At 44.7% G+C, this 24,816-nt stretch overlaps 1 protein-coding gene across 3 annotated transcripts in view; it reads left to right on the top strand.

Annotated features, from left to right (window-relative positions):
• LOC123593811 (F-box/WD repeat-containing protein 12-like) overlaps positions 1-24,816 on the top strand; it is a 48,956-nt gene that overhangs the window by 12,899 nt on the left and 11,241 nt on the right. For all 3 annotated transcript variants that reach the window (XM_045470332.1, XM_045470331.1, XM_045470333.1), the window contains exons 4-5: positions 217-335; positions 4,018-4,227. In XM_045470332.1, the coding sequence (XP_045326288.1) occupies positions 217-335; positions 4,018-4,227 (329 nt within the window). The remainder of the gene's footprint in view (positions 1-216; positions 336-4,017; positions 4,228-24,816) is intronic.

The raw sequence follows: 24,816 nt of genomic DNA, 5'->3' as shown, positions 1-24,816 counted from the left end.
TATTAGGCACTTGTTTGTGGCTTTGTGGGTGGTGGACAGGGGCAGTCCAGGGTGTGAAGCCCTAGTTCTTTCTGTCCACTGCTCACCCCTAACGAGCACCTGTGTGCTTCTGAGAATGCAAGAGGAATGAGTGTCCTGCCCGTCTTTCCCCAGTCTGAGTGTCCATAGCCCAGGCATCTGTGTATGCATTCAAGGCCAGTCTGTGTTCTCTTCCAGGAGAGATAGACGAGCTGGCTTACATCTCAACCAAGGAGTGCCGGTTTGACGGGCAAGAGAAGTCCTTGGTGTGCACCGTGTCCTCGGACAGCACCGTCCGAGCCTGGGATGTGCAGGAGGTGAGCCTGCGGAGGGGCCGGGGTGTGACCCGCTGGGTCTTAGTGAGGTCTTTCCCTTTTGCCAGCTATTTAACCCTCCTGGCCAGCTCGGAGGCGGTGGGATCCCCGTGGTACAGACGAGAACTCTGAGCTGCAGGAGACCTGGTCACACTCGGAACTCAGGTCTGATCGCAGATGGAGCCTGATCTGCCTTTGACTCTGTGCTGCCTGCCTCGGAGAGGTGGCCACCTGCCTCAGTGCCAGTCCCGGACCTGCAGCGTCTGCTTTGGAGCCAGTGCCCAATCTGGGTGGTTTTTCCCAGACAATTGCCACTTTTAGTTACCCTCGTATACCAATTAAGTGTTGAGACCTTGATAACACGAGCGGGGTTTTCACGCTTGGTTGTCACAGTTAAAAAGCTTCCTGGTCTTATTTTCTCACGTGGTTCTCACAGCAGCCAAGCAATATGTGCATTGTTATCATCATGAGTTTTTAGGCCGTCAGTCCGAGACCAAGAGGGAAGGTGTCTCGGAGTCTTGACTCATGTGGTTCCCTGTAAATCCATGGGTTCTGTGCATGTAGACAGAACCCAACCTTCTATAAAGGACTTTTTCCTGGATAACTACAGATCAACTCACGATTTTCCAGGTCCTTGCTACATTAGGTAGGGAGCCTGCTCATGTCCCCATCGGTCAGGTCTGCTGGAAGTGCCCGGTCCTGCTCATGGGAGCCTCGTGCACAGAGAGCAGAGGGGCTCCCCTGACCCCCCCGGCCCCTGTGAACAGGGCATCCTGACTCTCAGCAAACTTCCTTGTCAGTGTGCGAGGGAAGCAGACCACTGGGAGCTGCGTCTTTGCACCCCCGTGCTAGCTGTGGGGTCACTGCTCTGCCCAGATGTCACGTTAGAGTCTGGTAAGTGTGGGTGTGCACCACATTTGTCCACATGGGGACGCTTGAGAGGCCACCTGAGGCTCCTGGTGGCAAGTGAGCCTCAAAAGCCTTAGCTGGGCTCTCGCCAGATCTTGAGGACCAGGGGGCTGGGGCAGGTCTGGGGACAGAGGCAGGTGGTGCTGGGTGGGGGGACTTTGGGGATCGGCTGTGGTTAGTTACAATTTATTTTGCTTTTGAATCATGAAAGTGAAACAGTTGAGGGTTTGGGAAAGTCAGGACTAGGAGATATTTCATGAGTGAAATAGTTCTCCCTGCCTGTTCTCAGCAGCTCTTCCCAGAGGTGACCACTGTTCAAGGGCTGTCTGAACCGGTTCCCGGTTCAATTCACCAGTGTTTATGTTAGTAGACTCGGTTTCTCGATCTGCGTGCTTCGGAGGACATGTTGTCTGCCTACTTTACAGAAACTTCTCTAGTTTCCAGGTCCCTATTCTTATCCCCTATTGTTCTGTTTTGTTTAAAGGGTCCAGAGTCATTTGTGTCCTTTCTGTCTGCTCTGTGGTCAGGTTTTCGGTTGTTGGTGGGTTCCTCTTTCTTGTGCTTGGTTTCTAGGGTCATTTCGTGGGAGGGCCCTGCGTGTGCCAGTGCGGGGGGCTGCCCGCCTCCCTGTGCCTTCTCTGAGGACCCGCCTCAGCTGCAGACCCCTAGCCGAGGTGTGTGGCTCCGGGTGGGGACCCGGCAGGAGACCCGGCGACTGGGAGGGCCCAGCGCTGCCCAGTTACGTGGTTCTCAACTTGAAAGGGGCGGGCGCCTGGGTGGCTCAGTCAGTTAAGCGTCCGACTTCGGCTCAGGTCATGATCTCGTGGTTTGTGAGTTTGAGCCCCGCGTCAGGCTCTGTGCTGACAGCTCAGAGCCTGGAGCCTGCTTCGGATTCTGTGTCTCCCTCTCTCTCTTCCCCTCCCCTGTTCATTTTCTGTCTCTCTTTCTCTCTCAAAAATAAATAAACATTAAAAAAAAATTTTTTAGGGGCACCTGGGTAGCTCAGTCAGTTAAGCATCCAACTTCGGCTCAGGTCATGATCTCACAGTCTGTGAGTTCGAGCTCTGCGTCAGGCTCTGTGCTGACAGCTCAGAGCCTGGAGCCTGCTTTGGATTCTGTGTCTGCCCTTCCCCTGCTCATGTTCTGTCTCTCTCTGTCTCAAAAAGGAATAAAAACATTAAAAAAAAAAAGGGAGGAGAGTGCTTTGGTGCAGGCTCGGCCGACATTTTCTGGAAAGAGCCCTGTGGTCCCGTTGCAACCACTCAGCTCTGCCCTGCAGGAGCAGAGAGCAAAGAGAGATACGCTGTGTTCTGGCTGAGCTCGTGATGCGGCTGATGGACAGGTGCACGTGTTTCCATGTGTCGTGAAGTATTCCTTTGATTTTTTTTTTTCCACCAAAATACAAATATGGGCAGTGGGCCAAGTTGTACTTGCGTGTGGTCTGTGTTTCCATCATGGGCCTGTTCCAGAGCGGTCTGTGCACATTCTGCCTGGTTGCACAAACTCAGTTCTGTGCACGAGCAAATCTCTTGTAGAAGACGACCCCTCTTTCCTCCTCCTACATCCACACAGGGTAACCTTCCCATCCCCACATAATAATGTGTATTCTTAGTATTACAATCATTGTGTAAAAGCTGTTCACACCAAGCCAAGAGGCGAACTAACATTTTGCTTTTCCGGAAGTGAATAAATATTCCTAATCTGTTGAGACCACATTTTTGACTGGTGATACTGGTGTCTGATCTGGCTGTCCATCCGGTTGTATCCACTGCCCCCGGAGAATTCTAGGGTTTGAGTTTGTCTTTTTCTGGCATCAGTCTTGGTGCCACCAGCAGAGCCCCCTTCCTTCCTGTGGCAGGTGTGTGGCCTGCGGTCCCTGGCGCGTTTCTGCGCTCTGTCCCCCTGACCTCCTGCAACCAGGAGTCTCATGCCTTCTTCACTGATGCTGTGTTCCTCAACACTCCCTGCCCTTCCCCCATCACTGGTGCCCAGCTCCTGCTCGCCGAGCTCTTGCTGGTTGATGACGGTCATCACCTTGCTGCTTGAGCAACAGAAATCAGCTGAGAAAGCAACCCATAGAGGAGTCAGACATCTGGTTGGAAAGAGATACAGATCATGGTACAATGAACATGTGCTAGAACAAGGTCATAATGACCCGGCACTGGAAAGGAAGCCCAGGGGGCGGCCCTGGGACCCTGGGACAGTGGTTAGTGGATGGTTCTCTGCCCCCCTTCAAGTACCCTGGGCCCACTGGCACTGACTCTTTACTGCGGATTCCAGTTGTACAGTCCTGGGAGAGGCTGTGGAATCACCCAGCTCGGGCCTCGGCCAGGGCACGCCATAGGAAAAGGGGTGTTCTGCGCAGGGCAGCACAGACATGCCCTGTGGACATTCATACCTGCGAGCCTGAGTTAGCCGATCTAAATGGGGCTGCCTGAGGACAGGCGAGAAGTTCTCTCTCTGCAGCCATAGTGGCCCAGGCTGCGCTCCCTGGCCGGCCTTCCTCAGTGGAGCTGGGTAACCACCGTGTGCACGCCTGGCCCCCCGCCCCCCAGTGCCGGTGGTGCCTCTCAGCCCTGGGGAACTTAGCCACTGCTCTCCAACGTCTGTGTTGTGCTCTTTGCTGCGTGGATCCCGTGAGGGTGGGGACCCTGCTCTTTCCCCCTGTGCATCCCCTGTGCGCACTAGGGAATGATTGTGGAATGAACAAAAACAGTACGTTTGTGAAACGAACAGCCCCCAAGTAAGTTGTTATGTTCCTTTTGTTGTTGCCCAGGGCACAGAGATCTGGTCGAGCCCTCTGCAGCCCGCTGCTCTGGTGAACGTGGTGACCTTCCCTCGGCTCCAGCTGGCCATCACCGTGGATGAGCGGGGCCTCATCAAGGTTTGGGGAGCGGAGAACGGATGGGAGCAGGCCTCCTTCCGCCTGCCTACATTCTCGTCTGCATTGCAGGCCTGCGACCATCCAGAGGGCCCTTTCCTGCTGGTGAGTGACTGGCTCTCAGGAGCCTCTGCGTGTCCTAGCTGTCCCAGGGTCGTGGACACGGTGATGGGGGGCGCCTGGAGCTGGGCACTCGCTGTGGCAGACCAGGCAATGATTCTGCTGTCCGCACAGCCGGTCTCCCTGGCCCCCCTCTGCCAGTCCCCAGGCGTCAGCGAGACCGGGTCGTGGGCTGCCTGTGCCCTTGCTTTCTGCCTCCTGACCTTGCTTGTATTCTTTCTTCTCCCTGCAGTTCCTTCTCTCTTCTGCATTCTTACTCTTCCTTCCCTTGTTTCAAGTCCCAGCTATGGTCCAACTCAGGAGAAGCTGAGGCACGTTTGACAAAACATGAGCGTTTGCCCAGGACACCAAAGGCTACTGTTACCAGGATGTCCATTTAGAAGTGACTCAGGCATCGGGAGGGTTTGGCGAGAAGAAACCAGGAAAGTGGGTTTACGGTGGCAGGTGGACGAAGTGGCTCTTGGCTGGAGGCAGTGTCCCCACCTGTGGGGAGGAGGCCCTGGAAAGGACGGGCAGGCTGGTGTCCCAAATATCAGGAGGAGCGGGTATCCAGGAGCAGCTTTACGTGCGCACGGAATCAAATGGAAAGGGACTAAGCTCAGCAAACAAAACAAGTAATGTCTAGTGAAACAGATTTCTCATAAACCACTCTGCAGTTGTTGAAGACTTTAGAGTAAGTGTGATTAGTATCCCCAGATGCGTTTGAGAATCTGTCACGCAAACGAGGAGGCCGTGGGCTGTCCCTGGGAGTGGTAGACAGTGTGATGCCCAGTTACTTGTCTGCAAAGGGCAGTTGGAGAAGTTAGAGCGCATGCAGTAGTGGAGAGCAGAGAGCTAGGTGCAACAAAAGGGTCCGGACCGAGGTTCAGGAGATGCGGCGGAGACCAAGTGCTGAGCCCAACGCTGCGGCTGCTTTGCCCTGGAGACGCTTTCCCCAGGCAGCCGAGAGGCCACAGACCTTTGAGAGCTGAGGGGACGAGTTGGGGTGCGGGGCCACTGAGGGTCAGGCCCCGTGCCTCCCCTTTTACTTGGGGGTTGTCAAGTGGTACGGCCCAAGAGGAGGGTGTGAAGGTTGGCAGTTGCCCGCCCTGGCTGCAGGCCACCTGGGAGGAGTTTGCAAAAATCCTTCCTGGGCCAGGATAACACCACCAAGACCTCATGTTATTTCCGTTTGCAAATGTAGCATTCAGCACACACTTAGAGCTAAGGGGACCACGAGAGAGGAACTAGTACCAGCCACAGTGGCTGGGTGAACCGCGGGTGACGTCGGGAGAGCCACAGGGTTTCAGATGCTGCAGTTGCTGCACACTGAGACACCTGTGGCCTCTGTGTCCAGGGAGGTGACTTTGAACAGGGAGCTCAGAACTATGAAAAATGACGCAACAGATTTAGAAAAGAGCCAAGTAGAAATTCCAGAACAGAGATGGGGCACAAAGGTTAGCTCAGAGGCTGGGGGTCATAGCAGGGTGGACAGTGGAATCACTCTAAGATGGGGGGCATAGGGGAGCTTGTGGGCCTCTGGCAACATCCTGTTTCTTACTTGCATGGCGACGTGAATATTTGCTTTGTAACAATGTATGGAGTGCTATATTTGTGTTTTGTGCACTTTTCCGTCTGTGTGTTTTCTGCATCAGTGAAAAGTTCATAAGAGAGGTTACCTGGAGTGACATGGGGATGTCGAGTGAGGTGAATGGGAAGAGAGGGGGGGAGATGTAGACAGTGCTCCTCAGGCTTTGGTGGGTTGTGAACCACTGAGATGTTGTTTAAATGCCGATTCCCATTCGGTGAGTCCCTGGGGGTGACTAAATTCTGACTTTTTAACAAGCTTCTTGGTAGTATTGGTACTGCCAGTCTGCAGACGACACTTTGAGTAGCAAGGCCATAGAGGAAGACCCATGACAAATTCTGGTATTTGGTAGCAGGAGCAGGTGAGGGAGTGCATGGGTCAAAGGCAACATTTGAAGAGGTGTCAGCAGATGTTTTCCTAAAGTAGACTAAGGACGTTAATCTCTGGAATCAAGAAGGCCTGTGAACCCCAAGGGGGATAAACCAAAATAGATCTGCACACGGGCCTGTCAGAGTGAACTGAGATTATCCAAGGACCAACAAAGCACACGGGCCCAACAGAGTGAAGATTATCCAAGGACCAGGAAAGCAGCCTGGGGACGTAGACTGCCTTCAGCGTCTGACTTGTTAACAGCAACTATGGGACCTCAGAGACAGTAGAATGGTATCTTGGAAGAAGTAATCGCCGGCCAGGAATTCTAGAAGAGAAAGTGTCCTTCCAGAATGAAGGGGAATGAAGGCCTGTCAGATAAAATGGAGAATTAGCACCAGCCACACCACCAGTGAGAAGGACACGCGTGGGACTTGAAGCAGAAGGCAGATGAGCAAAGCTGGTATCCCAGGGTGTCGGGAGACGTTGACGAACAGCACTGGTGGAGGCAAGGAGATCTGAGGGTACCGACTGTGCGACAGCAGTAACCATGTCTTGTGGATTTTAAACTTAGGTGCAGAGAAGAAATTTGTGATGTCAGCATTTACATTAGGAGAAGGTTAGGAAGCACCAAACAGCCCAAGATCCTTGAATTGGCCGGGCCGAGTCATGTACTGATGGGCAGGGACGTCTGTAAGGCAAGGCTGCGTGTAGCAGAGAGAAATGGAGGAGCGAGTAACCTTTAAATCGTGAGAGGAAAAGGGGTAGGATCAAGTCTGGCACCAAATTTGGCTTATCAAGCCCGATGAAGCCACGTGAGCCCCAAGAGGATATGAAGAGGTAATCTGCCATATAACAACCTGCTTTTGGGGACAGTGGCTCCCAGGAGGCTGGTCTGAATGGCCGGAGGCCAGCAAGTGACTGGCTTACTCTTCCTGTGGGTGGAGCCGGCGGCGGGAAGGCGAGTGCGCAGGGGCCGGGTTTCTGTGGGTCGAATTCTCGGCAGGTGCTCTTTATCTGCTCGGCCTGATTGGGAGCAGAGCCGGGGGAGCAGCAGGCCTAAAAGCTGTCAGCAACCAAACATCAGAGGTGGAGTCGGACTCCAATATGCTTCCCTTCTGATGACTTTACTGTAATTCTGTCTTCGGGCCGATGGCTGAAATGTGCAGATTTTATCTCCTTGAACCAGGGCTTGTGTGAGCCAGCCATTTGTGCGGTGCCCCATGAGGCTCATAAGGTTCGTTCGGGAGCTCGAGTGTTGTGTATTTGAGAAGTGAAGTGAGTACCTTGGTCGCTGTTGGTATGTCTGGGTCTCCAGAGGGGAGGCGGTGTCTGCTATGTGTGGAGACATGTGTGATGGCCATTTATGTCTTGGGGGGGGGGCAGGGAGTCCAGGGTTCCTGAGGTCTTCACCAAGAGGGAGAATTTTGGACGAGACGCTTTGTTTCTGGCCACATGGCTGCAGCGCTGGCAATGGCCTGAGAGCGTAAATGTGCATCTGGGGCTGGTCCTTACCTGGGGCTTCCCGGGCTAAGGTGACCGCCCGAAGTTAGGTCCACGTTTATCAGGGATGTTCCCGTTAGCAGGTGGGCTGCGGTGGTGGGCCCTTCGCATGCGATGGCAGCAGCGTGGCCTGTGCACTGCAGGATCGCTCTTTCCTGTTTATCTAGAGGGTGGCCTTCTCCAGGGTCCTTGCAGGTGACACGGATCTGAGGACAACAGGAAGCTCCTTCCTTGTGTAGAGGGAAAGCCCAACATGACCCAGGCCTGCCTGGGTCCTGAGGATGCCATTTTTAGGTCAACAGGGAAGCTTCTGTGGCTGTGCTGAGCCTGCAAGGTGCTGCCCCCACATCCCCAAGACATAACGCCTCCCTGGGAAGTCGGGGGCTCAGGCCCTCTGAGCACCAGCCACACCACAGGGCCCAGATGCGGCCGGCAGCATTCGCTGGATGGGTTGTTGTGTGGACAGCAAGCTTTGGCCACAAGCACTCGTGTTTTTTGGGTTGCCCTGTAGGAGGATGGGGCAGGGCCAATTCCCTACCGAGATTTGGCTCAGATTTGGAGATTGCTAATTCTGTACATGTACCGGGAGAGGATGGTAAAGGGTATCCCCACTCACCACCCCCCAAATTCATGTCTACACAGAGCCTTAGAATGTCACCTTATTTGGAAATGGTGTCTGGTTAAGGATCTCAGGTATAATCATCCTGGATTTAGGTTGGGCTGTCATAAAGGAGGAGAAGACACAAACACACAGAGAAAGCCCTGTGCACACTGAGGCAGACAAGTCAAGGAAAGCCCTAGAGTCTTTAGAAGGAAAGGGCCCTGCCAGCACCGTGATTTTGGGCTTCTAGCCTCTAAAACCATGAGAGAATTAAAAAAAATATATATATATATACGTATATATATGTGTACGTATATATATATATATATATATATACATATGTATATGTATATATGTATATATATATATACACGTATATATATATATACATATGTATATGTATATATGTATATATATATATACGTATATATATATATATATATATACGTATATATATATATATATTTTTCTTTTTAAGCCACCTGATTTGTTATTGCAGCCCTAAGAAGTTAATATAAGACTCTAAAATGGGACACTTTGGGGCCCCTGGCTGGCTCATTTGGTAGAGCGTGCAACTCTTGATATCAGGGTTGTAGGTTCAAGCCCCATATTGGGTGTGGAGATTTATTAAAAATAAAATCTTTTAAAAAACCCAAAAAACAAAAAACAGCACTTAAGGAAGTTTGGAATGAAAAGGATGCGAAGAGAGCACGCACTGGAGATGCTAACCAAAAGCAGGCTGACCAGCTATTAATGTTAGGCCAGAAGACTTCAAGATAAAAGTCATTGCTAGATATTCAGGGACGCTCTGCAATAATAATTAGATCAGCCTCCTAGGAAGATACAGCAAAGCTAATTTTGGATGCACCTCAAAATTGGCCTCAACATATCTAGAACAAAATTTGTGGGATTTCAAGGAGACTGGTCAAATCTACAGGCATTATGAGAAGTTTGTTACACAGCTAAAGGAAAATGATCTGGGTGGGCCCGCTGAAATCCCATGAGTGCTTTGAAGGCAGAGAGTTTTCTCTGGCTGAACACAGAAGAAGTCAGAGGCTGGAGCCCTGGGGGGCAACTCACGTGAACCGGTCATTGGCTGCCATGTTGGGGGGGGCCTGGGAACCAGGAACGCCCCACCCCTCACCACCAGGGAGACTTCAGCTCAAGGGACTGAGCTGCCAACAACCCTAGTGGGCCCCCAGGTGAAACCCTGGCACCTAGACTCAGCTTTGTGTGACTTCTCTTACCCAAGGATTACTTGGAAGTGCAACATGTAGATCGTTTAGAGTTAAATTATATGTGTGTGCAAGGTCAGCATTGAGGTTCATTTTTATTTACAAGTGGATATCCGGGACATGTAGGAAAGGCCATCCTTTCTTCACTGAATTACATCAGCACTTTTGTTTGTCAGTGTACCAACATCATGTGTGAATCGATTTCCACTGCTCTGTGTGTCTGTCTTTGAGAAAGACACAGGCTCTCGTTAAAGTAAGTCATGATCTCTAGCAGCTTCTTTCTTTCTTTCTTTTTTAATGTTTATTTTTTGGAGAATGAGAGGGACAGAGCGTGAGCAGGGGAGGGGCAGAGAGAGAGGGGGACACAGTATCCAAAGCAGGCTCCAGGTTCTGAACTGTTATCACAGAGCCTGACACGGGGCTTGAACTCATGAGCCACGAGATCATGGCCTGAGCTGAAGTCTGGTGCCCAACTGACTGAGCCACCCAGGCGCCCCCTTTAGCATTTTCTTATTTCAAAATTAGATTTCTGTAAAAATTTTCAAGTCAGCTTGTCAATTTCTATTAAACTGCTTACTGAGATTTTGATGACATTGAATCTATAGATTGATTTGGGGACAGCTGACATCTAAATATGTAATCTAAGTCATAAATAAGGCATATATGTCTCTATTTACTTATAAGTTTTTTTTTTTAATGTTTATTTTTGAGAGAGAGAGAGTAAGAGAGAGACAGAGCACAAGTGGGGGAGGGGCAGAGAGAGAGGGAGACACAGAATCCGAAGCGGGCTCCAGGCTCTGAGCTGTCAGCACAGGCCCGACACGGGGCTTGAACCTACGAGCTGTGAGATCATGACCCAAGTTGAAGTCAGACACTTAACCGACTGGAGCACCCAGGCGCCCCAAAATATGTCCATTTAGAGGGGACTTTACTTATGTCTCTCAACAAAGTTTTGTAGTTTGAAGTGAAGAGGGCTTGCATATATTTTATTAAAATTACTTATTTGCATTTTATACTATTTTAAATGTTATTGTTTAAAAAAATAATTTTCCAATTTGTCCTTGCTAGAATATAGCATATATAGAAATATATGGAGGGGCGCCTGGGTGGCGCAGTCGGTTGGGCGTCCGGCTTCAGCCAGGTCACGATCTCGTGGTCCGTGAGTTCGAGCCCCGCGTCGGGCTCTGGGCTGATGGCTCGGAGCCTGGAGCCTGTTTCCGATTCCGTGTCTCCCTCTCTCTCTGCCCCTCCCCCGTTCATGCTCTGTCTCTCTCTGTCCCAAAAATAGATAAACGTTGAAGCAAACTATTAAAAAAAAAAAAAAAAAAAAAAAAGAAATATATGGAAATGTGTAAATAATTTATAAATGCATAGTTTTGCATTTATAAATTGCTTTACATAACTATAGCACACATAAAAATTATTTCTATATAAACATACATGGGAATACATTTGAATTTTGTATATTTTGTATCTAGCAGCCTTACTAAGCTTGTTTTTTAATTTTAATAGGTTTTTTTTTTTTTTGGTGGACTAGAAAACTTTCCTAGGTAAAGATTTCTTAGGACACAAAAAGCACTGACTGTATAAGAAAAAAATAAATTGCACTTCATCAAGTTGAGAAATTTTGCTCTTTGAAAGCATTGTTCAGCAAAAGGCAAAACTTAGGAGAAAAAATTTATAATAGTGCAAACTGTCTCAGGACTTTGTCTAGAATATATAAAGAGCTGTTATCACTCAGTAGGTAGGAGACAGCCCCACTTTGAAACTAGGCAGAAGATTTGAACACTTCACAAAAGAATATAAACAGGTAGCCATTAGCACATGGAGAGAGAAGCTCCATGAGTCATCAGTGAGATGCAACTTAGAACCATGGTGAGATCCAGCACCATATTGTCCTAAAGAGCTGAAATTAAACACGTGTTTACAAAGATGTGGCACAACACTTTGGAGAATTGTTTGACAATTATTTTAGTATTAAAAAATGCTTACCATATTTTCCAGCAGTTTTCTCTTTTAGGTATTTACCCACGAGATACAAAAATCTTTACACAAAAAGACTTGTACACAAATATTTGTAGGAGTTTTAGTAATAATAGCCAGATTGGATGCACCCCAAGTGCTTATCAACAGGTGAATGGATTTATAAAAATGGTATATGTGTACAGTGGAATATTACTCAGCATGGAAAAAGAACAAGGTTGTGGATCTGTGCAGCAACGTGGATGAAACTCAGAAACATGCCAAGCGAAAGAAGCCAGCTACAACAGAGTATGGGTATACTGTAGGATTCTATTTCTGGAAAGTCCAGTCCCAAGAGAATAATCTGTACTGTCAGCAGACTGGTGGTCCTTAGGTATGGAAGGGACTGATAAAGGACACAACTTTTTAGATGATGGAGATACTGCAGAACTGGATTATGGTTGTGATATCTAGTAAGTCTGCTTCCCCTTTTATTTTTTCAAGGTTTCCTTAGCTACTTTCATGTTTATTTTTCATATGAACTTTCTATCTCCTAGAAAGAAAATGATGTTTTCATTGATACCAAGTTCAGTTTAAATACCAACATGGAGGGGCGCCTGGGTGGCTCAGTCGGTTAAGTGTCCGACTTCAGCTCAGGTCACGATCTCGCGGTCCGTGAGTTCGAGCCCCGCGTCGGGCTCTGTGCTGATGGCTCGGAGCCTGGAGCCTGTTTCGGATTCTGTGTCTCCCTCTCTCTCTGCCCCTCCCCCATTCGTGCTCTGTCTCTCTCTGTCTCAGAAATAAATAAACGTTAAAAAAAAAAAAAAAGTAAATAAATAAATAAATAAATACCAACATGGAGAAAATGGACATCTTTATGATGCAAAGTCTGTCCAAGAATAAACGATGTATTTCCATTAATTCAGGTTTGCTTTTTCTTCAGAAGTGATTTATATTTTTCCTCAGATTAGTTTAGCACATTTCTTGTTGTTAACTTTATTCCAAAGTATTTTATTGTTTGTTTTTGTTCCACTGATATGTGAGAGTATTTTCTGTCCTATTGTTTTCTTTTTAAAAATTTTTTTTTTCAACGTTTCAATGTTTATTTATTTTTGGGGGGACAGAGAGAGACAGAGCATGAACGGGGGAGGGGCAGAGAGAGAGGGAGACACAGAATCGGAAACAGGCTCCAGGCTCCGAGCCATCAGCCCAGAGCCTGACGCGGGGCTCGAACTCCCGGACCGCGAGACCGTGACCTGGCTGAAGTCGGACGCTTAACCGACTGCGCCACCCAGGCGCCCCTGTCCTATTGTTTTCTAACCAGGTGGCGTTTGTTTAAATGAAGGCTGCTGTTGTTCTTTTTTTTTTTTTTTAAATTTACATCCAAATTAGTTAGCATATGTGCAACAATGATTTCAGGAGTAGATTCCTTAGTGTCCCTCACCCATTTAGCCCATCCCCCCTCGCACAACCCCTCCAGTAGCCCTCAGTTTGTTTTCCATATTTATGAGTCTCTTCTGTTTTGTCTCCCTCCCTGTTTTTATATTATTTTTGTTTCCCTTCCCGTATGTTCATGTTTTTGTCCCTTAAAGTCCTCATATGAGTGAAGTCATATGGTTTTTGTCTTTCTCTAATTTCACTTAGCATTATGCTAGAGGGTATTATACCCTCTAGTTCCATCCACGTAGTTGCAAATGGCAAGATTTCATTCTTTTTGATTGCCGAGTAATACTCCATTGTGTATATATACCACATCTTCTTTATCCATTCATCCATCGATGGACATTTGGGCTCTTTCCATACTTTGGCTATTGTCAGTAGTGCTGCTATAAACATGGGGGTGCACGTGTCCCTTCGAAACAGCACACCTGCATCCCGTGGATAAATTCCTAGTAGTGCAATTGCTGGGTCGTAGGGTAGTTCTATTTTTAGTTTTTTGAGGAACCTCCATACTGTTTTCCAGAGTGGCTGCACCAGCTCGCATTCCCATGTTGTTGTTCGTTTTATATTCTGTCATCTTACTGATTTCTCCTACTTGCATTTATTTTATAATTGATTCTCTTAATTTATAACGTTTATTCATTCTTGAGAGACAGAGAGAGAGCATGAGTGGGGAAGGGGCAGAGAGAGAGGGAGACACAGAATCCAAAGCAGGCTCCAGGCTCTGAGCCATCAGCACAGAGCCCGACGCGGGGCTTGAACCTGTCAGGAGCTGCGAGACCATGACCTGATCTGAAGTCGGACACTCAACTGACTGAGACACCCAGGCGCCCCCTTTTGTTTTCCAATTATTTTTTAACATTTATTCATTCTTGAGAGACAGAGAGTGACAGAGCATGAGTGGATTCTCTTCATTTTTTTAGGTAAATACTTTGTCATCCAAAAGTAGAGATACTTATTTTTTTCAAGCCTTCGGCATCCAGCTTTCTTTTCTCTGACTGCTCTGGCTAATACTTCCAGGAAATGTTAATTAGTGCTGGCACTGGTGGCCATTTCTCCATGTAGCTGAGCATAGTGGGCCGACCTGGAGAGCTTCGCTCTGGGGGAGGGGGATGCTGGCTTCAGGAATGATGTTAATGAAAAAGCCATCAATGACTATTTCACTATTAGTTTTGTTTTGTTTTTTCTCAAAAAGCGTCCATGAGTTTTATTAGATGTGCATGTGAGTGGAAGAGAGAAGCGACAGTTTCTGGTTTGAAAACTCTCCAGATATTTACACCTTTTAGATAATAGAAATAACCATTACAAATTCATTACCAGGCAGCAAGTATCAAATAAAACAGTCTTTCAGAGTTTTTTTTAAGATCTTTTAAAACTATATAAAAGTGTATTTTTAAAAATAATTCATTGTCAAGTTAGCTAACATACGGTGTATACAGTGTAGTCTTGGCTTTGGGAATAGATTCCCATGATTCATCACTTACATGCAACACCCAGTGCTCCTCCCAACAAGTGCCTTCCTCAATGCCCATCACCCATTTCCCCCACCCCCATCAACCCTCAGTTTGTTCTCTGTATTTAGCTCCTCCCAACAAGTGCCTTCCTCAATGCCCATCACCCATTTCCCCCACCCCCATCAACCCTCAGTTTGTTCTCTGTATTTAAGGGTCTCTTATGGTTTGCCTCCCTCTCTGTAACTTATTTTTCCTTCCCTTCCCCCGTGGTCTTCTGTTAAAGTTTCTCTAATTCCACATATGAATGAAAACATAATATCTGTCTTTTTCTGACTAATTTCACTTAGCATAATACCCTCCAATTCCATCCCTGTTGTTGCTAATGGCAAGATTTCATTCTTTCTCATTGCCAAGTAGTATCCCATTATATACAAACCACATCTTCTTTATCCTTTCATCAGTTGATGAATTTGGCCTCTTGCCGTGATTTAGCTCTTGCTGATAGTGCTGCTATAAACATTGGGGTACGTGTATCTCTATGAGGCAGCACTCTTGTATCCTTTGGATAAGTTCCTAGTAGTGCTATTGCTGGGTTGGGGGGTAATTCTATTTTTTTTTTAATTTTTTTTTAACGTTTATTTATCTTTGAGACAGAGAGAGACAGAGCATGAACAGGGGAGGGGCAGAGTGAGAGGGAGACACAGAATCCGAAACAGGCTCCAGGCTCTGAGCTGTCAGCCCAGAGCCCGACGCGGGGCTCGAACTCACGGACTGCAAGATCATGACCTGAGCCGAAGTCGGCCGCCCAACCGACCAAGCCATCCAGGCGCCCCTGGGGTAATTCTATTTTTAATTTTTTGAGGAACCTCCATACTGTTTTCCAGAGCGGCTGCACCAGTTTGCATTCCCACCAACTTCACTATTAGTTTTAAGGTGTAGAATTTTGTGAAAGCCTTTTTCAGCATGCAGATATAATTACAGGACTTTTCTTCTTAGGTTTATTATGGTGATGTTTTTAGATTTTAAAGTATTAAATCACATATTTCCTTTTTTTAATATATATATATATATATATATATATATATATATTTTTTTTTTTTTTTTTTTTTTTTTTTTTTTTTTTGGGAGAAAGCACGAGTGGGAGAGGGACAAAGAGAGAGGGAGACACAGAATCTAAAGCAGGCTCCAGGCTCTGAGCTGCCAGCACAGAGCCCATCGCTGGGCTCAAGCTCACTAACTGCGAGATCATGACCCAAACCAAAGTTGGAGACTTAACCGATTGAGCCACCCACGCACCCCATATATTTCTTTTTAAAGTGCTTTTTAAATGCTAGTATTTTAGTTGGATTTTGGATCTATGTGAAGTAGGTCTTTAGTTTTTTGTAGCTTCCTTTATCAGGTTTACATATAAATGCTATACTTCATTTGAGGAATCTGCACGTTTTTATTCTTTTTTAATGCCCTGGAACAATTTAAGTTACATTGGGATTATATGGTTTTTCAGTTTGGTAGAATTTATTTTTGACATTATTTGGTGCTGGGTGCTTTTTTTTGTGGGGAAGTTTTAAAACAGTTTTCTCAGTGTCTTCTATGGAAATTGGTCTGTTCAAGCTTTTCTTTCTCTGCTAAGATCAAATTTTAATATATTGTATTAAACTACCCACTGTATCTAGGCTTTCAACGTTTTTATGCATACAGTTGTCTAGAATACTCTTTAGAGATTCTTCCCTTAAATTTCCTCTGTTTGAACATTTGTTTCCCCTTGTCATTTCTTTCTGTATATATGTGATTTTTCCCATTTTTTTGTGCTTATTTTAGCTGGCACCTTGTCTATTTTATTTAATATTTCCATTAATTTCTAGTTTCATTTCATTGTGATCAGGGACTGTCGTATTACTTTACCATATAGAATTTACTGAGATTTCTTTGTGACGATATATTCAAGTTCTGTGAAAGTTTGTGTGTGCTTGCAGGGAAGGGGTAGTCTCCATTATTATGACGCAAAGATCCAAATTCTGTCATTAATTGTATTGTTAGGTCTTATATTTATTTACTGTTTGTCTACTTGGCCTGCCTTAGACTGAGAGCATTGTTACTATTTATTTTTATATAATAATATATTTAATTCTGGGGCACCTGGGTGGCTCAGTCAGTTAAACAACTGACTCTTGATTTCAGTTCAGGTCATTATCTCACAGTTGTGGGATCAAGCCCCATGTGGGGCTTTGTGCTGGGCATGGAGCCTGCTTGGGGTTTTCTTTCTCTCTCCCTTCCTCTCTCTCTCTCTCTTTTCTTCCCCCCTCTCAAAAAGTCACAATATATTCATAAATATTTATTATTTTTTAATGTTTATTTATTTTTGAGAGAGACAGAGACAGAGACAGAACTCTAGAGGGGAAGGGCTAGAGAGAGGGGGAGACACAGAATCTGAAGCAGGCTCCAGGCTCCGAGCTGTCAGCACAGAGCCCGATGCAGGGCTCGAACTCACTAACTGTGAGATCATGACCTGAGCCGAAGTCGGATGCTTAACCGACTGAGCCACCCAGGCGCCCCATAAATATTTAAGTATTATTGTGTTTCACTCTGTTTCTCCTTGTATCTGCTTCATAAAGATTATTGGGGGTGTTTCTTTAATAGGTGTAATAGGTTTTATTTCTTTGTTGTGAATTACAGCCTTTAATATTGTTAACTTTGAAAATAAAACTTCCAGTTATTTTATTAGCAAAAATGGGTTTATTTGGGAATAGCAGGGAATTGCAATTTAAGACAAGCTGGTCATGGCAAAACTATAGCTGAGTCCAGAAAATAAAGGAGAGAGAGGCTCTTTTATAAAGGGGGAATAGGGAGGAGCTGTTGTAAACTAAAAGTCTGTTGGAGTAAACTGGGAGCCGGAAGTTGAGTGGCTTCTCATTGGCTGAGCTGTGACTGCCTCTCATTGGCTAGGCTGTACTGGTGAGGAAGGAACCTTCCTCCCTCCTGCTGGGGTAGTACAGTAGCATCCACCTGTGAGCTCCTTCTCTTCTTGTTGGGTCTACAAGTAACAACCAGTGTTTGGCATGGGCACTCCCAATGCCCACCTCCTGACTCCCATCTTATTTTATTATTTTTTTTTTAAGTTTATTTTTTTTGAGAGAGAGGGAGCACGAGTCGGGGAGGGGCAGAGAGCTAGAGGGAGGGGAAAGAACCCCAAGCAGGCTCCATGTTGTCAGCACAGAGCCCAGTGCAGTGCTCGAACTCACAAACTGTAAGATCATGACCCAAACTGAAACCAAGAGTTGACACTCAACCAACTGAGCTACCCAGGTGCCCTGGACTCCATTCTAAATGAGGTTTCCTTTTGTTTATTTTCACAGTGTGGGGAAGTGTCTATTGTTGCATTTCCTACTTTGGGCCTGAGTCCTCCCTTTTCTGGTATCAGGCCCACTTCACCTGCTTTCCAAGGATTTGTGTGTGCCTGGCACACCATTACCCTTCCATCATGGTTAAACTTTCTGTTTCGATTGAGCCTCTTGAATATTCAGCCATGTTTTCTTTTGTTCATCAATCTGATCATCTTTTTATTCTAACAAAGTGAGTTAAGCCATTTATATTGAACAGTGTAATTTACATGCCTGATCTCAACTTTTGTTTTATGTCACATTTAGGGTGTGATGTGGCCCATCACTGAGCTCCTTTCTCTGAATATGTTTTCCCATTTTTACATGTTTTTGGGTAGTGGTGATATCTTATGTTATTTAGAAAGGTTTGTATTTTTGTGGGGGTGGTTACCTTTGTCTTAATACTTTCTGTCTCCATTTTCTCTATCCAAGCCTATGTACTATTTTGTTGGCTTTAAATGATACCACTTACCTCCCATGGCAATCGGTGAACTTATTCTACTTTGATACTTCGCCTTTGTCTTCCCACTTTTGAAGATCCATTATTCCCACCTTTTTGAGAACATGCAACATTTACACACCTTTTCCTTGTCTCCTTTTTTTTCTTCTTCTTTTTTTAATTCTTTGACCCATAGCGTACTGTACGTAGTAGCCACACCAGTTCTGGTGACATTTTCCCTGTATCTTGTGATCTGGTGGGACCCATTCTCTAGTAGATCCCCAAGGAAGTCTCGCGGATGCATCCTTGTGCAGATCCCAGTGGGCCTGACACTGCTTTTCTGTAGCCTGGAGGCTTGAAGGATGGCCTGGATGGGCCTTAAGTCCCTGGCTCATACTTGTCTTGAATTTTGTAAAAATATTATTTCATTGTGTATGTGTCTGTTGAAAAGTCTACTCCGACCTTGACTTTTCCTTGTTAGACACTTGGGACTTTTAAATCAAAGACCCATATGATTTTTGAAATATTTAAAGGGTAGTAGTTTTGTTGTGAGATGTCTGTGGTGACTGTCTGGAGTTGAATTTTCCAGGAACATATGTACTCTTTCAGTATATGGATTCAGGTTTTATTTGCAGAAAATTTCATTGTACATGAGTTTTAAGTATTTGTCTATTAATTGTTTGCTTTTCCTGCAGGAGCTTCACTTGTCTTTTTACTAGGTCGTCTTTGCCTGTCTTCTTGGACACCTGCTCTTGGATGCATCTTATTAACTCTTTATTCCGTCTTTGTTCTCTTGCCCATTTTCCTTCTTCCCTTTAGTGTCCTTATGGGTCCAGTAGAATGTATTCTCCCTTAGGCATATCGCTATTCTTAAGATAATTTTTTCTTCATAATCTTTCCTGAATTAATTTAACTCTTATTTCACATCTTGGCTTTTTGTCCATTTTGGTCTGAGTGTAAAATGTCTGATTCAGGGTGTTCTTTCATGTCTGCACATGCTTATTTTATGATAATTTGATTCATGTTGGGGTGTGGCTACCGGTATCTTGGTTCCTAGTTGTTCTTTGGGGAATCAGCTAAAAAGTTTTGCTTCTCACTTACTTTCTCTTCCTTCTAATGACTTTGAATGTTGCCTGCCATTTTCTGCACATTGTGAAGTTTTTGTGTTTTCTTGGCCAGTATGAATAGGTATTTTTATGTAAGTTGAACAGAATACAAAGTCCGGAGAGGGTTCCATGTGTAAATGCCTGTGGAAAGATGTCCTTTTAAAACAGTAGGTGAAGGCTTTTTTCCAAGATGGCGGAGCAGCATAGATGTTGTAAGCTTGTCTCATCCCTGAAATGCAGCCAGATCAACACCAAACCATTTTGCACACCTAGGAAATTTTATCTGAGGATTAACACAACAATCTGCATAACTTGAGCCACAGAACTTGGCAGGTATGTGAGGTGGAGAGGTGAACTGGGAGAGAAAAATCCGTGGAGGGTAAGGAGCTGTTTTTGCAAAGAGAGGGCAGAGAAAGGGAAAGGGGGAGAGTGCGGCACACCAGGATCGTGCAGGAAAAGCACTCCTCTGAAAGTAGCTGGCGAGAAAGAGAAAGAGTGGAAACTCTTACAAAGGATTGAACAATAAATCTGTTCCCCAAAGACATTCATGGGAAGAAAGGAGAGGGTTTCACTACCATTAGGATTCTATAAACGGTGGAGCATAGAGTTGGAAATTCTGGGGCTCAATACTGGCAGTGCTCTGGTGAGGAATGAATCTCCAGGAGCAGGCAGTGAGGTCCAAGGGGTCTGTGGGCCACATGAGAAGCGGTTCCCCTGCTTGGAGTGCATTTGGTAGAGGCCATACAGCCTCCCCTCAGGCAAAAGTCCCAGCCGACCCTGGAGAGCAGCCATGTTTGCTGGTATTGGGACAAAGGTGCCACAGTGTGGTGAAACCTGATGCTGGCTGTGTGTTGTGATTTGTCACAATCTCTCAACCTCTTGCTGCAGTGTGATTGCTGAACATTTTCTGGGGCAAGCTGGCACCCGGCCATTGCTCAGCGAGACCCTCCCCCAGAGTGTCAGGGGGCATCCAAGCCTTAGGGTTCTCTGAGGTGAGGGGTTTGGAGATACAGCCCCATCTGAGCTAAAACTTGGAAGGGAGGTGCACCTGGCAGGCTGACAGCTTGAACACGGACAGGATAGAAGTGGGGAGTGGACAGAAGCCTGAGACAAAGCAGGGGCTTGATTACCAGTTGGTGAGAGCACAAAGTTCTTGTGCCAGAGGCTAGGAAGCAAGGTGAAGCCATTTCCACCCCACCCCACTCACACGCGCACGCACACACACATACACATGTACATCACGCCGATCCACCTCAGTAAGCTAAGCAGTGACATCTAATGGAGAATGGAGCCATTACACCAAACCCCGCCCTACTGTACCCTCCAGGCACATCCCCCTAGAAGACCAGCACAAGTCACTCTGCCTGCTTAGTGTACAGACTATAGAGTGCTTCATAGTTTTATTTTTAGGGAAACTGGATGGAGCTTCATTTGGGTTTCAATCTGTTTGCTGGTTCATCTTTTGTTTCTTTTGTTTCTTTTTGCTCCTGTCTTTGTTAAAAAATTTTTTTCTCCTTTTTCTTGGATACAGAAAGAGAGAATTTTATTTTTCTTTTCTTTTTTCTTTTTTAAAGTTCTTTTTACTATGTTTTTTACTTTTTCTAAATTTTAAAATTCTATTTCACTTTCTTCATTTTATTCTATTTTATTATATATATTTTTTAATTTTTAAACTTTTTCTTACCTTTTCTTTTAATTTTCTTTTTTTTCTTTCCCTTTTTTCTCTATTACATCACACTTCTTTCAACAACCAGACTAAAACACACCTAGGATCTAGCTTCCATTATTTGATTTTTTGTGTTGTTTTTAATTTTTAGTTTTTAATTTTTATTTATTTTACTAACTTTTTTTCTTCCTCCAAAATGACAAAATGAAGGAATTCACCCAAAAAGATAGAACAGGAAGAAATGACAATCAACACAAATATAAGATGTCTGAACTAGAATTTAGAATCACGATAAAAGAATACTAGGTGGGGTTGAAAAAAGCATAGAATCCCTTACTGCAGAGATAAAAGAAGTAAAATCTAGTCAGGACAAAATTTAAAATGCTGTAACTGAGATACAATCTCAAATAGATGCCATGGTGGCAAGGATGGACAAATCAGGGCAGAGAATCAGCAATATAGAAGACAAAATTCTGGAGAATAATGAAGCAGAAAAAAAGGGAAACTAAGGCAAAAGAGCACAATATAAGAATTAGAGAACTCAGTGACTCATTAAAAAGGAGTAACATCTGAATCATAGGAGTCCCAGAAGATGGGGAGAGAAAAAGGATAGAAGGTTTATGTTAGAATTATAGCAGAAAACTTTCCTAATCTGGTGAAAGACACAGACATCAAAATCCAAGAAGCACAGAGAACTTCCACTAGATTCAACAAACACTGACCATCAACAAGACATATCATAGTCAAATTCACAGAAAACACAGACAAGGAAAGAATTATGAAAGCAGCAAGGGGAAAAAATCCTTAACCTATAAGGGAAGACAGATTAGGTTCACAGCAGACCTACACACAGAAACTTAGAAGGCCAAAAAGGAGTGGCAGGATATATTCAGTGTGCTTAATTGGAGAAATATGCAGTCAAGAATTCCTTATCCAGCAAGGCTGGATTCATTCAAAATAGAAGGAGAAATAAAGAGTTTCCCAGACAAAAACTAAAGGAGTTTATGACCACTAAACCAGCCCTGCAAGAAATTTTAAAAGGGACTCTGTGAGTGGAGAAAGATGAAACAAAACTAAAAAGACCAAAAGCAACAAAGACTAGAAAGGACCAGAGAACATCACCAGAAACTCTAACTCTACAGGCAACATAATGGCACTAAATTCATATCTTTCAGTTCTCACTCTAAATGTCAGTGGACTAAACGCTCCAATCAAAAGACACAGGGTAACAGAATGGGTAACAAAACAAGATCCATCTATATGCTGTTTCCAAGAGACCCATTTTAGACCTGAAGATAACCTTCAGGTTGAAAGTAGAGGGGTGGAGAACCATCTATCATTCTAATGGTCGACAAAAGAAAGCTGGAATAGCCATGCTTCTATCAGACATTTTAGATTTTAAAATAAAGACTGTAACGAGATGAAGAAGGGCATTATATCATAATTAAGGGGTCTATCCACGAAGATCTAATAATTGTAAACATTTATGCCCCCAAGTGGAAGCACCCAAATATATAAATCCATTAATCACATAAAGAAACTCATTGATAGTGATACCATAATAATAGGGGACTTCAACACCCCACTTACAGCAAAGGACAGATCATGTAAGCAGAAAATCAATAAGGAAACAATGGCTTTGAGTGGCACACCGGACCGGATGTACTTAATAGATAATAGAACATTTCATCCTAAAAGCACATTCTTCTCAAGTACACATGGAACATTCTTCACAGTAGATCACATACTGGGACACAAATCAGCCCTCAACAAGTACAGAAAGATCGAGATCATACCATCCATATTTTCAGACCATAATATTATGAAACTCGAAATAAACCACAAGAAAAAGTTTGGAAAACCACAAATACCTGGAGATTCAAGAACATCCTACTAAAGAATGAATGAGTTAACCAAGAAATTAAAGAGGAAATCAAAAACCTCTGGGATGTAGCAAAGGCAGTCATAAGAGGGAAGTATAGAGCAATCTAGGCCTTCCTAAAGAAGGAAGAAAGGTGTCAGACACACAACCTAACCTTACACCTTAAAGGACTGGAAAAAGAATAGCAAATAAAGCCCAAAGGCAGCAGAAGTCAGGAAATAATAAAGATTAGAGTAGAAATCAATGGTATTGAAACCAGAAAAAACAAAAAAAAAAAACAAAAAACAGATGAATGAAACCAGGAGCTGGTTCTTTGGTTCTTTGAAAGAATTAACAAAATTGATAAACCCCTATCCAGTTTGATCACAAAGAAAAAGGAAAAGACCCAAATAAATAAAATCAAGAATGAAAGAGGAGAGATCACAACCAACAGAGCAGAAATACAAACAGTAATAAGAGAATATTATGAGCAGTTATATGCCAATAAAATGGGCAATCTGGAAGAAATGGGAAAATTCCTAGAAACATATAAACTATCAAAACTGAAACAGGAAGGAATAGAAAATTTGAACAGACCCATAACCAGCAAAGAAATTGAATTAGTGGGGCGCCTGGGTGGCTCAGTTGGTTAAGCATCCGACTTTGGCTCAGGTCACGATCTCACAGTTCGTGGGTTCGAGCCCCATGTCAGGCTCTGTGCTGACAGCTCAGAGCCTGGAGCCTGTTTTGGGTGCTGTGTCTCCCTCTCTCTCTGCCCCTCCCCTGTTCATGCTCTGTCTCTGTCTCAAAAATAAATAAACATTAAAAGAAATGTAAGAAATCAAATTAGTAATCAAAAATCTCCCAAAAAAATGAGTCCAGGGCCAGATGGCTTTCCAGGGGAATTCTACCAAACGTTTATTTTTTTTTTTAAGTTTTATTTTATTTATGTTGAGAGAGAAAGAGTGAGGTAGGGGCAGAGAGAAGGAGAGAAAGAATCCCAAACAGGCTCTGCACTGATGTGGGGCTTGAACTCACAAACCTTGAGATCATGACCTGAGCCAAAATCAAGAGTTGGATGCTTAACCAACTGAGCCACCCAGGTGCCCCCAAACACTTAAAGAAGAGTTAACACCTACTCTTTTGAAGCTGTTCCGAAAAACAGTAATGGAAGGAAAACTTCCAAACTCATTCTACAAGGCCAGCATTACCTTATTTCCAAAACCAGACAAAGACCCCACTAAAAAGGAGAACTACAGGGGCGCCTGGGTGGCTCGGTTAAGCGTCCGACTTCAGCTCAGGTCACGATCTCGTGGTCCGTGAGTTTGAGCCCCACGTCAGGCTCTGGGCTGATGGCTCAGAGCCTGGAGCCTGCTTCCAATTCTGTGTCTCCCTCTTTCTCTGCCCCTCCCCCGTTCATGCTCTGTCTCTCTCTGTCCCAAAAATAAATAAACGTTAAAAAAAAAATAAAAAAAAAAAAAGAACTACAGACCAATTCCCTCATGAACATGGATGCAAAAAATCTCAACAAGATACTAGCCAGTTGGATCCATCAATACATTTAAAGGGTTATTCACCATGATCAAGTGGAATTTATTCCTGGGATGCAAGGCAATATCTGCAAATCAATCCATGAGATACATCACATTAATAAAGGAAAGAATAAGAACCACATGATCCTCTAAATTAGATGAAGAGAAAGCATTTGACAAAATACCCCATCCTTTCTTGATTAAAACCTTTAAGACAGTAGGGATGGAAGGATCATACCTCAAGATCATAAAAGCCATATGTGAAAGATTCACCGCTAATGTCATCCTCAATGGGGAGAAACAGAGCTTCCGTATAAAGTCACAACACTGTCCACTCTCGCCATTCTTATTCAACATAGTGTTGGAAATCCTAGCCTCAGCAATCAGACGACAACAACAACAAAAAATAAAAGGCATGCAAATCAGCAAGGAGGGAGTCAAAACTTACACTCTTTGCAGAAG

Source organism: Leopardus geoffroyi, chromosome D4 (assembly GCF_018350155.1).
Source record: "Leopardus geoffroyi isolate Oge1 chromosome D4, O.geoffroyi_Oge1_pat1.0, whole genome shotgun sequence".
Taxonomy (NCBI): domain Eukaryota; kingdom Metazoa; phylum Chordata; class Mammalia; order Carnivora; family Felidae; genus Leopardus; species Leopardus geoffroyi.
The sequence above is the reverse complement of the archived record's forward strand: the minus strand, read 5'-3'. Positions and strand labels throughout refer to the sequence as shown.